The 13,094-nt window shown below is 37.6% G+C and overlaps 1 protein-coding gene across 2 annotated transcripts in view; it reads left to right on the top strand.

Annotated features, from left to right (window-relative positions):
* The window catches only part of LOC124798428 (sentrin-specific protease 1-like), a 147,972-nt gene that overhangs the window by 99,342 nt on the left and 35,536 nt on the right, over nucleotides 1-13,094 (top strand). For both annotated transcript variants that reach the window (XM_047261836.1, XM_047261834.1), the window contains one exon: nucleotides 6,642-6,779. In XM_047261836.1, coding sequence (XP_047117792.1) covers nucleotides 6,642-6,779 — 138 coding nt within the window. The remainder of the gene's footprint in view (nucleotides 1-6,641; nucleotides 6,780-13,094) is intronic.

Genomic DNA, 13,094 nt, shown 5'->3' with positions numbered 1-13,094 from the left:
TTCTCATTATTAACCAAATAAATAATACAAAAAGTGATTTCAGTGACGTAATTTGCCGCAATAGCTCACTTCAGCAAAATTTAAACATAAAATATCAAGTTGTAGATAGGTTTCGAAATCGCAACCTTCATCATGTCAGGTACCAATCTTATCAGCTAAGTTATGCAGCCACTGTAACTTACGCTGTTATTGTTACAGTCACAAGTTGTACTATAGTCTTACACTGAAATAGTTAAAACATCTTGAGAATATGGAAAAAAACATTCTGGCTAATTCCATGAGAAATGATGCTACAGTACATGGGAGCAAAAACTAATAAGTCTGAGCAACATAATTTATTTCATACAGAATATAATGGGTCATTCCCTTTCATATAGTAATCCAGTGCAGATACAGCATGAAAAAACTTTTAAGTTTTATGAATTAATTTATTTTAAGGTGATTTCTGTGTTACAACTATTATGATGGTTATTTATGCATTGACTTCTTATCTTTTCACTTGCATCTCTGCTTTCTGTAATTTCTCCACCATTGCAGTTTGGAATGTTTACGATGGGGATTGCAGTGGGTAGTATCTTCTTTCTTGGATGTAGCCCTAAAAGTTCATTTATGAAATCTCGTTCATGATCCTTGGACTGAATATGAACTGAACACAAACATGCAGTTTTCATATTCACTTTGTGCACGCATTTTCATTGAACTATTCATTCACATTGCACGTGCTCATCTTTGGGAGAATCATAATAAATAATGTTCGTTGTAATTTGAGCAATATTAATGCATTTTACTGCAGTGTAATTACAGTGACCCATGCTCATTGTTCACCCGAAATGCGCACCACAACTTCCGTGTACTGTGGAATGCACAGCCACGAGAGACCTCAAAGTGATGTCAAGGCGTACAAGGACATCTGGGAATTTTTTTGTTTGGGAGCTGGGAATGGCCTACCTTATTTTTCTGTAAACCTTGGGGATGTTCTTTCAGAACAGTTGGCTGGGCAGTAGATACGAAGAAGCATTTGCTCAGCTCTCATAGATAAGAACAGTGGTAACGACAACATATTTTATTCAGCAGAATTCATGAAACTGCTGTGGATGGTGTCGATCCCGTGCAGAAGTGACTACCCCAGAAACCATGAGGCAGCATGTGATGGCAGTAGCAGCTACACTCAGCAGGGCACAGCAGTGCAGTTGCCATGTGTTGTAGTTTGTTGCTACAAGACAGCTGGCTCTGCATGAGATATGCCGTCTGGCAGTGAGAGGCCCTGGTGAACATGGCCCATAGTGCCAGTCAGCAGGATAGACGCAAGATGTGTGGTGTCCTGAACCCGAACGCTCAATGAAGATGTTGGTGGTCTGCAGTAGGTAAAGTGTGAAAGACACCAAGGCATGGGCTGTGAACCAGAGTGTTTTCGAAGAAGCCAAGGGGCAAGTTGATGTCAGCCTGCAGGAAGGCCCAGCGTGTGTGGCACTGGTTTGAAACGCGGCAGCATCAGTTCTAGGCTTGATCTATTTTAGACCACCAACTAGCAGTGGCAGCAGACATTTGTAGGTGAGGCTGGTCGATCACATTGTGTGCGGGAATGTTCTTGTTGTAGGCAGCAGTTGATGACAGATAATGTATGGCAGCAGCAGCTGTTATTTATTCTGGCTAGTCCTGGTCCTTTTCTGACAAGGCATCTTTCCCGTAGAGAGGCCTAGGTACTGGCATGAGGTAACCCAGTGCTTCATTGTGACAGGCAGGTAGCTTGTCACCTCAGCAATAATGTGGTCCTGCCAGCAGAATTTTGAAGGCAGTATGTGGCCTGCCTTGTTACAGGTTTTGAGGTCTTCTAGAGAAAAGTGCTGGTGCAACAGGCCTCCTCCCTTCAGAAGATTTGGTCTGCTGTATCACAACTGGTGAATCTTTAAATCACTGAAACATTACATAATTTTTTGGATTTATGTTTGCTTCTCATCCAACCAGTCCAGTTCAGTGTCCGATGGCTGCTATACTTAATGACTGTATTCTCTCTAGTAGTGGCTCATTTGGTTGATAAAGGAGTTCAGGAAGGTGGAAGCTTTTCTGCCATAGAAAGCTGTAGGCTGCACAAATAAGAACCAGAAGCAAGATAGTACTTGAAGTTGAGGGGTCTATCACAATGATTTTGTGCTGGTATGTACTGTGATATGCTATACATGATGAAACATTTGCTCTGCACTTATACACCCTATTTGCGCTGCTATAAACTTGTCCTGTGAACTGAGTAGGTTGGGATTCAAAGTATTTTTTTAGGAAGGTCAGGTTTTGAGCAGGTAGTATGTCCAAAGATTTATCTGGCAGGTGTATGTACCAATTTCAGAATTAGCCCATGTTAGTGTTGCTGGAAGCCAAAAAATTGACCTTGAAATGTCACAAGGTTTATCCTTTATTAATGTACCACTACCCTCTCCAAATGTACTGCACCCTAAGAACAAATTTGCTTGTACAGATTTGCGATAACAACTACCACCAAATAGTCTGCCGAATACGCCCAATGTAGACCTGCCTCCTGGAAAGAAGTGTGTGATACAAGAATGTTCCACTCCTCCCTCTTCCACTCCCTCCTACGAACAACTATATTTCACATGTCCCTGTGACAGTTTGGATTATTCTGGGCTGGAACTGCACAAAACTCATTCAGTTACTAAAATCTCTTCAATGCTATACAGATTATTGTACGGCATTCGTAAATATGAACAATTATATCTTAGATACAACATGAAACAAAAAAATACAAAACCCCCAGTGTACTACAATATCAAAACAAACAATACTCAGAAACTAAATACAACTTTTCCCAAATATCAAATAAATCTTTCTTCAGTCAGCAATGATTCCCACTAAATGTACCAAAATATAAACTTAGATGAACATCATAATCACACTGAACATTCCACTTACATCGAGGTTGCAAGAATCCGCCATCCTCTGTACTCCAGGCGAAACCAATTCATACTAGGAAAACAGAATCCTGGCTGTTGTCACAAAAGTTTTAAAAACAAGTCTTAGCAGCACTAAATTACCAAGAAACATTTCCAAGTTTCCAATATAACTAATCAGAAAAAGGACACAGTAATACTAACAAAACCTTCATGAACAGTAATTTGTCTCCAGAAATGCATTCCAATAATCTACACTTTGTACAAACTATACACAAGCTACTGATCCATCTTTTACCTTCCTCTCCCTCTTGTTTCATTCCAGTGTTGCCTAATGCTCCCACTGAAACTCACAGCAACCTTGTTTCAACTTATCCAAATCCTGTCTCCTTAATTTTCTACTGTTTCTAAATTTCTTCAGTTCTAATCTGCAGTTCATAACCAGTAAATTACGTTAAGAGTCTACATCTGCCCCAGGAAATGTCTTACAGTTTAAATTGTGGTTCCAAAATCACCATTATGTAATCAATGTGAAATGTTTCAGTGGTATGTATACAAGCTTCTTTCTTGATTCTTGAACCAAGTGAGAGAGATGATCAGATTATCCCCTATGCAAAATTTTACGAGTCCTCTTTCATCTGTTACCTGCAGTCCATGTTTTCCTAATATGTTTCCTTGTCTTTCTTTTCCTACTACCTAGTTCATCATGCATCACAATTAAATTTGTATCCCTTTAACTATGTGTGGAGTATTCTTCATATTACCACATATTCTTTCTAACTCTTAATTGCCTGCGTAACTATTTAACACACAGATGTGTACCACTGTGGGATGTTGGCTTCAAGCCTACCTTAGCTACAATAAAGCATTCACTATGCTGTTTGTAGCAACTTATCTGTATTTCTATTTTCTTAGTCATTATTAGACCTATTACTGTTTTAGTTGATAATGTTGTAGTGGTGATAACCACCCTGGACACCCTAGCACATCAGTTACTGATGACTAAGTGGAGGAAGGAAAGAAAATGGTTCAGGACAATCACCAAATCACCATCAGAGAGGTTGGTGATGATGTCAGCATATCCTTTGGCTCATTCCAACCTATTTAATTTTTTTTAAAATTATGAAACATGTAGCAGCAAAATTTGTTCTGAAATATTTGAAATTTGACCAAAAACAATATCTCATAGACACCATTCAGGAATTGCTGAACAAAGTCGATAACGATCCAGAGCTTCTAAAGAAGGTTGTAAAAGGTGACAAAACATGGGTATGCATGTATGATGTCGAAACCAAGGCCCAGTCGTCCCAATGGAAACTGCCTGAAGATTCAAGACCTAAATAAATTCACAAGTTCAATCACATGTGAAAGTTCTTCTCACTGTTTTCTTCAGTTACAGTTGCATCATGAGTTCCTGCCTTTTCGTTGTACGGTCAGTAAGGAATACTACTTGGAAGTTATCTGCAGTTTTTGAGAAGCAATTCAAAGAAAACAACCAGAATTGTGGGAGAACAACTTGTGGAAATTGCATCACGATACTCCTCATTACTTGTTCGTTATTTTTTGACAAAAAAGAAAATTATTATGTTGCCACAGCCACTGTATTTTCTGGACATGCCCCCTGTGTCTTTCTATTGCCAAGGCTGAATAGAACCATGAAATGACATCGCTTTGCTACCATTGATGAGATGAAAACAGAATTGCCGAATGAACTGAACACTGTAACAAAAAGTGAGATCCAGAAGTGCTTCCAAATCGGAAAAAGCACTGGCACAAGTGTATTATATCTGAGGAGAATTACTTTGAAGGGGACAAAGTTGATGTTGATGAATAAATCAAGATAATTTAGGAAAAACAAAAATTGCCATTACTTTTTGATCACAGACTGTGCTATCCCTACCCTGGTTGCAGCCATATCTTATCCTATCAGAGGCAAGCCTACCTGTGAAGGTGGCCATTTCATATATTAGCTGTTATGTGTTTAGCCTTTTGTGTAAGTATGACTTCCAACCAGCTGTCTATCTGAGTAAATTGCCACTGCCAAACTCTGGCATCTCTCTCATAAAGTCCACCTCCATCAGGGATACATATCCCCAAGGAAATGCCCTGAGAAACATAAATTGTGGCTTAAATGTTCTGCTAATGTTACATTTCTTAGAAATTTTCACCAAATAAATGAAAGGAATATTTTTTTTTGTGTGTGTGTGTGTGTGTGTGTGTGTGTGTGTGTGTGTGTGTGTGTGTGTAGAAAGATCCTCTTGTGATGTCTGTAGTTTCTCTGAGATTGTTGGAAAATTTCTGTATCACCTATTTTACTACAAATTTTCTTTAAAAACAGCAATAAATTTGTGAGTTACTATGAGTACTGTGCTCCACATTTAGTTTTGCAGCTTAATTATTGACTTTCTTTTCTTGGCAGGTGAAATGGCAGAAATCTTTAAAGCTTCATAGTGCTAAATACCAAAACTTGGGTATGTGGAAAGAAAAGTTAAGCTACTACATAGGCCAAACATCTCGTATATTGCATTTCTCACATGGACTAAATATATTGCTGTTATGAGTTTGAGTTAAAGATATCAAGGCTGGATTGTGTCAGTTGCACTAGTATGATATGTATATTGTGAGAAGTATTGTCAGTGTCCTCAACTATTAGAGAATTAAAGTATCTCGTGCAAATATTAGACCTGATGTTCATTTACTTCTACATTACTTACACTATTAAATGTATTAATTTGAAAGAGGTAATTTCATTAATAATGGAGAGAGTTCCATGTTGTGTAATAATTATCCAAGTTCAAAGATCCCTTCACTATTTCTCCCTCAGTAAAGTGTCATAGCACTGTCAATGGGGAAATCTGGGCTACCTACAATCCATATGAGTAGAAAATTGTGTGTGTGTGTGTGTGTGTGTGTAGCTGATTGTAACTGTTATTTACAATAACATTATGAAGGTAAGTATGAAGCTCCTTTTAAGTTTTAAAATGAAGAAATTCATTGTGTTAAATGATGGTGTGTGAAGATGATGGTGAAGGCAATGTGAAGTTACGGTGTAGACATTTATTTCTGTAAAAACTGATTCTTCAGTAAGCTACGAAGAGAGATTATTTTTACAACATTGCTTTTTCTCACTGCCAGGAAAAATGACTTCTGGTGCTAAATTAAAGGATTTGCAAAGCACCAAAGGAAAAACCTGACGAATGCTGAAGAATACATTAAATGACTCCATTTCAATATGCAGCATCCAGATCCACATATTGCAGAAATATTCGTAATGAGAAAGAAGCAACATTTGTCTTTGATTCTCATGTGTAGGCATTAATCATTTGAACCACTGTAAGGGTATTTGCAATCTGTGTGTATATAGGTTACAATTTTTGCACCAGTAGATATGCAGAACGGAGATAAGTCATGGTATGTTTACAAGGAAAGAGTTTTAAATACACATGTCCTTTTTCAGTCCCTGTCCCTCCCCCATCTTTAACATGACAAGGGTAGTTCCTTGAAAGGTACTCCAGAAAATTTAGAACGTATTTAGAAGTTGTTTTATATTTAAAATTGCTAAACATTTTATAAAGCTTAAAGTTTTAATATTAAGAGCTCAATTAAACCATATACTAATAGGATAAGAGTCTCATTTCGTAATAATACTTTCGGTGTTTACTTTAATTTTTTTTCTTTGTTTGAAATAAATTGCAGTGTTCTCTTTGTAAACAAAGCCATTTACAACACACATATTTCCAGGTGGATGTGTTTGCCAACGACATAATTATAATTCCTGTTCATCTTGGCGTGCATTGGTGCATGGCTGCAATAAACTTCAAGAAAAAGATGATATGTTATTATGATAGTATGGGTGGCAACAATGATGTTTGTTTGCAGGTAAGTCACTTCATTTGTTTTTTACTTTCTTGGTTTTTATTTTTACGAAATGCAAGAATCTTGACAATTCATTAAACATGTAAGAAAAGATTAAAATTGTGCACAAGACTACAAACCATTCTCCATTCTCTCTCTAACAGAATTTGTTGGAGTGAAGGAGAGCTTTTGAGCAAGGGATTGACTCTCTTCCTCAGAAAAAACACTGCTATTTTAGCTTTAAATATATGTATATGCTCATATTCAGATTTGTTGTTATGTTGGATTTCTGAACTGCTGGACCTTTAAATACAAGGTGGGTTCCATAAGCAATGTGATGAATTTTTTCCTGATGCAACAATGAATTGCAAGACGTTGTAACCTGCTGAGTTAGGTGGAGGTGGGTGTTAGCTTCAAATTGTACCCAGTCTCGGTCACCTTCAAGCTGCCTGATAATCAGGATGTGCATTCCCGTGAACCCCATTTTGAGATTATGTAACGTGGAGAGGTAACATAATGTGGCATGATTGATCGTTCCATGTCATCAAATTTTGTGTTAAACTTGGGAAGTCTGCTATTGAAATGTTTGAGTTCATTCAGCAGGCTGTTGTGAGTAGTTCCTTGTAAATATCAATAGTTCTTCGATGGCACAACTTATTCAAGAAGGGCCTAGAGGAAGTCACCAATGAACGCCGAGGTGGATGAATACAAACTGGAGACAAAAAGGCAGCATTCAGAGTGACACACCCTAGCACTGTCCTGTCCTAGGAAGGCATGCTTGATGGAGTTATAATATGACTCTCTGGTGTGCTACATTACGAAAATGCTGCCTCTCTGCACCCCAAGAAGTTAATGATACATTTATTTTAATTGGTGATGCTTTGAGGAAGTGGATAATAATGGGCTTGATTAAGAACAGTCATTGTTAACAGATTATGAACTAAGTGACTTATTGCTGAAAACATTGCCCATTTGGCACACTTTAAAAACACTCAGTTTAACAATATTCGTCATGCCACTATACGACATTGATTGAGACACTGAAACCTCAAAGCAAACTAAACGTGGCACAAATAATCATATCAAAGTTAACTAGCAAGTACGTCTGACCAAGACCGGTACGTACTTCATCTCAACTCAACTCAACACTATCAATGGGTGCTATGCTAAATGCTTGCATCAAGCAACAACTGTTGCACACTACCCAGGACACTGACATGGGAGGATATAGGATCCTCATGTATCTCCAGATTTCAAAAAATAAATTTTGCCTGGAAGTTTATGACAACATAAACTTTGAATGTGAAATTAATCAGTTAAGAAGTACCCCAATGGCTAGTAAACACAGAATAGATAATGGTAAATTGACAATGACTTAAACTATTTACAGTTAATAAATCTGATCACATGAAAATATAGTTTTAAAGCATAGGTATAGAGGATGTTACTTCCAAAATTTCTCATACAATGTTCATTTGCAGTAGGTGTCCCCGACAAAGAACAGCAGTAATTATCATGACATTCATCATTACATAATCAGCATGTAGATAGCACACAATCTCTAACTATTTCTGTACAAAAAACAAATGTATACTCTGACTTTGAAGAAAGGTAGTTAGCAAATTACTGAAATGTATATATTAACTAAAGAACTATTAACTAATCACAATTAAATGATTTTTACAGAAAAATGATAATCAGAATATCTTATTCTATTTTATTCATCTCTCATTGGGCCAGCTCCATTAGGATTAACAAATTTTAACCAAGGAGAATAAATTATTATTATTATTTTTTACAGCATACAAATATTTATTTCTTGCATGCTAAAAGAACTGAAGTAATAACATCATCAATAAAATGAATGTATAAAATAAAATATACTAACATCTCAATTTAAATATAACAAATGTTACTTTTAAGAGTCTCTATTTTATTGTACTTGCTCATTGATGTCATGGGTACTCTGCTTTGTAAAGCAACTGACTGACACTGTAAATTTGTCAAACAAAATTGAACACTTGCATTGTTGATATGTTCCTCATGGCTCAGTTGATAAATACACAGCTCTCTTCGTATCTGCTATGGGGAGATGATTTGTACAGTGTGCTATAGTGCGATGCCGGATTGGGGATCATGGACTAGAGTGCTGGTCGGTGGAAAGCTAACCAGCTGTTGCTCTTACATTTTGCGACATAGTACTGCTTCCATGAATCACTTTTCTGCATTTATGACGTCGTGATGACAGTGTCGTATGCCAGGACCTAGTGAAAACGGTGAGAGAGCAGACAGCAATATCACGCTGAAACAAGACTTTCACCACTGCATCGAAAAATAATCAGTCATATGCAAGTTAGCTTCAAACATTATCGTGACTTAGCTTTAAGTACACCATCATGCAGCCTACCACATATTGCCATTCCTAAGAAACAATTTTCACACACACCCAAAATATGGTTATACATTACTTCACTATTAGTTATAATTTGTTAAACGAATCACAGACAGCATGCTTAACCAGTTCCTTATACTAAATTGCTGGGAAATATACTCAGCCAGTCTACCACATCGTAATGCAAGAACAATATTACAGCACTATTAATTTTTATTCTCTTCCAGATGATGTTGATGATGATGATGATGATACTATTACTATTACTATTTTATGTTCTCCTCATGATGAAGTTCAAAATATTTTTTGTCATTAAGTTTTGCTAATTCAACAGAATTTGGGTACACTACCTTCCGAATTCTAAATGGACCCAGCAAATAATGCAAAAATTTTATAATTTTGTCCATTGCCACTGAAGGTTGAAATGAAATGTGGTTGTATCAGTCCATAACCTATGCATTTGTACACAATGGGTCTCACTGAACAGTTGTGTCTTAATTTCCTCACTACTGCCATCTTCATCATCTGCTTCAAGACTATTTGCTATCTCTCTTTGGTGGTTAATTCAGTTTGTGATGGAAAATTAATAATCTCGTTGAAAACATTGTCATGTTTTTTGCTATGTAAAACTGTAGAGGGTTGCAGACCAGTAGTATCACGAGAGAAACTATTCATCACAGCTTCAAGATTGGACAACTTATTAATCCATTTCACATGTTTCTTTCCACATTACGTTTGGAGTTATTTTCTTGCATTATACGCGTAGCTGGATTGGGTGCTGGTTGGTACATAGATGTGGCAATGTTACATATTTTCCTCTGTTGCATATTTTCCTCTTCAGTGAATGAGTTCCATTATCCAGAACAAATTGTGGGCCATTATCCAACAGGATAATTTGTGATCCACTGGTATTTAGAAAATAGTCATCTTTCAGTTTTGTAATTATACTTTGTTGTTACTTTTTCTCAGCAGAAAGAAGTGAACAAATTTTGAAAATAATTCCACCACTACCAAGATTAGCAAGAAATTCCCACAAGTATAATCTTTCATACTTGCTGAGACATTTTATTAAAGATCAAAGATCACTTGTTTCTGAAGTTGTAAACATTTCTTTTGACGAAAATGTGGAAACTGGTCTGGATATATTTAATCGGATCTTGGATATTATGTTGTGGTGTGCAAAGCCTCCAGGATCCTGAGTGTAAGACTGTTCTGTGGTATAAAACATCTTTATAAATTAATTAATATTTCTGAATTTTACTCTCAGCCTCATGCTGATACATTGTTTTGATCATTTTTAGCGTCTCATCTACTTCATCTCTGCTTTGATATTATGTAGAAATCTGCAAGTTTTGCCTCTCCATCCTCTACCCTAATAAAATTAATCTTGACCTTCTTTACATGCGAGGTCTTGAGGCAAACATCATTTTTAAGTGTTGCTGAAGACATGACAAAGCATGAGGTGCCACATTCGTTTCACCCGGCATGAATTGTATCTCAAAATGGAATTCTTGAAAGGAGAGGACCCACCTAACAAGACAACTGCGTGTTAATTTACATTGGAGGAAGGAAATGCCTTATGATTGCTCCATGTGAAAGTGCGCCATCCAAATGGAACCCGTGGAAGCCCCAAACAATTGTGAATATCTCTCGCTTGCTCATAGCATATTTATTTACCCATACTGACAAAATAGAACTTGATAATGTGGTCATTTCCCCTGACCATTTTCTATGGGTATCAAGTCAAATGCCAATAGTATCCACACAAACAGAAAAATGGTTGAAGTTATTTTTTACAAGTTGGTACCTGAAAATTTTGAACTGCTTCCAGTTTCTTTGAATCTGGCTTAATTCCTGCTTGAGAGATGATATGTCTCAAGAAAGGTATCGCCTTCCTTGCAAATTCAGATTTTTACAGATAGAATGTGACTCCAACCAATCTAACTGTGTTATCTTTTGTGTCTAATGCTCTTACCATGATGCAGACACTATCAAAACACAACATACACAAGTATGTAGTGTAAAAGTTCATCCTCAAGACTCTCGTTCAAAGCTCGAACAAATGCTGCTGATGAAACATTTAAATTGAACATAATTGAAGTGGTAACAAATGTCATTGTGCAAGAATGTGGTGAATCTTTGACTACCTTCCTCCAACTGGTGCTGTTAATGACTACTTGCCATATCTAAACTTCTAAGGTAACAAGCAGCAGCAAACTTCTGCAAAATTTCTTCTGTATTTTTGAACTGTTCCTGCTGAGGCAGAGTGACATGATTGATAACCCAAGCATCCAAAACAAATCTGACTGGCCCATCCTTTTTAATTACTAGGTTTATCAGATTTCAGTATTCAATATATGACCTCTCAATTATATCATTTTCTGTCATTTGTTTTATCTCCTTCTCTACAGCTTCTCTTCTAGCTAGCAGCATCCAGTGCAATATCATTTTGAACAGTTCTTGCAATTGCACCATAGTTTGCCTTGGAGTCCCTTCATCAGTCCAGATTTACTTGAAAATACTTTGGCATGTATAAAATAAGTTCTTCCTGAAACAATGTGGGCAAATTACTCAACATATCGATTTTTCCTGAATTTTTGACTTCATGAATTTCTTTCTCTCCTACTATGGACACATTGTCCTTCATATGTATTGGTGCTTTGATTCCGTCATCTGTCCTCTTCTTGATAAATCTAATTCGTAACCCTACAGACCCTTCTTCTTTTTTTCTGAGTTAGACTAAATTAACTTCCAATTCACCAGTCTCACCACAAATACTTACACGTCATCTTGCAATATAAATCGTACAGCTTCTTTCTTGCAGCCAATCATTACCAAAAATACGTGCCACAGTCAAAGAATCTATATCAACACAGTCATATCGGAGTATCTTTCTGAAGTCTCTTTCGTGAGTATGTGCTTAGCCATGAAGCCTGGCCCTTGCAGCTCTACTTTCCTTTCCATGCTACAAGTCTGTCCTACTATTCTTCTCATTGTCCCCCTCCCTCCCCCTGCCTTTCCATTGGATGGTCTGCTTGGTGCTGATTATGCTTGGATTTGGTTTATGTTTCTTCTTTCTAGCACTTTTAACAAATTTTCACTCTTCAGTATATAGTCCCCATTGTTGGGCTTGGCTTATCACCCCTCTTTCAAATTTTACAGAAGTGCAGATTGTGCAGGGAAGCTCACCCAGTGTGGTCTATATTAACCTTTTGTGCCTTTGTATCTTTTCACCTTTTCTTTCTAGCAAAAGTATTACATCCAAAACCCAACACCAACAACAAGGTAGCCATCCTGTGTGTGTGTGTGTGTGTGTGTGTGTGTGTGTGTGTGTGTGTGTGTGTGGAGAGGGATAAAGTATGTGCATGGTAGGCCCCTTGCAATGTGGTGATTGCACTTACCCGAGCTAGAAACTATGCCAAGGAGTATGTGCCCACGGTGGCTGAGGCCTGGCAACTTCAGGCAACAGGCTATGGCTGGGGGGCACCCATAGGAGAGTGACAGTTTGGAGTAGGTGACACCAAGGTGGATGGTGAGGAGATGAAGCAGCTCAAACTTTCATCTGCTGTTGGCCACATGGCCCCAGCAATCTCTTCAGAAGGAAAGAACTATTACAATGTGGAAAGAGAGATCACCCCACAGTGGTTCCTTTCCTGGCTACTGTACACCGCTGGAGGAGAGTAGAGCTAAGAGACACAGGAAGAAATAGTCCTCACAGTACTTAGTTTGCTCTACAATGAACAGGATTCCTTTTTTACCACAAAACTGGTACACTTTGTTGAACGCCTTGAAGACCAGTTTGGGGAGGCAGCAGCAGGTTGGAAAATGAAATGTGGTTCAGTACTGATTAAGACCGTGGTTGCTGCTCACTGTGACAAGCTGGATGACATTCCCATAACTATCACCCCCATAACAGCCTCAGTGTGGTACAGGTATTATCATCCACT

Source organism: Schistocerca piceifrons, chromosome 5, assembly GCF_021461385.2.
Source record: "Schistocerca piceifrons isolate TAMUIC-IGC-003096 chromosome 5, iqSchPice1.1, whole genome shotgun sequence".
Lineage (NCBI taxonomy): Eukaryota > Metazoa > Arthropoda > Insecta > Orthoptera > Acrididae > Schistocerca > Schistocerca piceifrons.
This window is presented reverse-complemented; position numbering and strand designations above follow the sequence as displayed.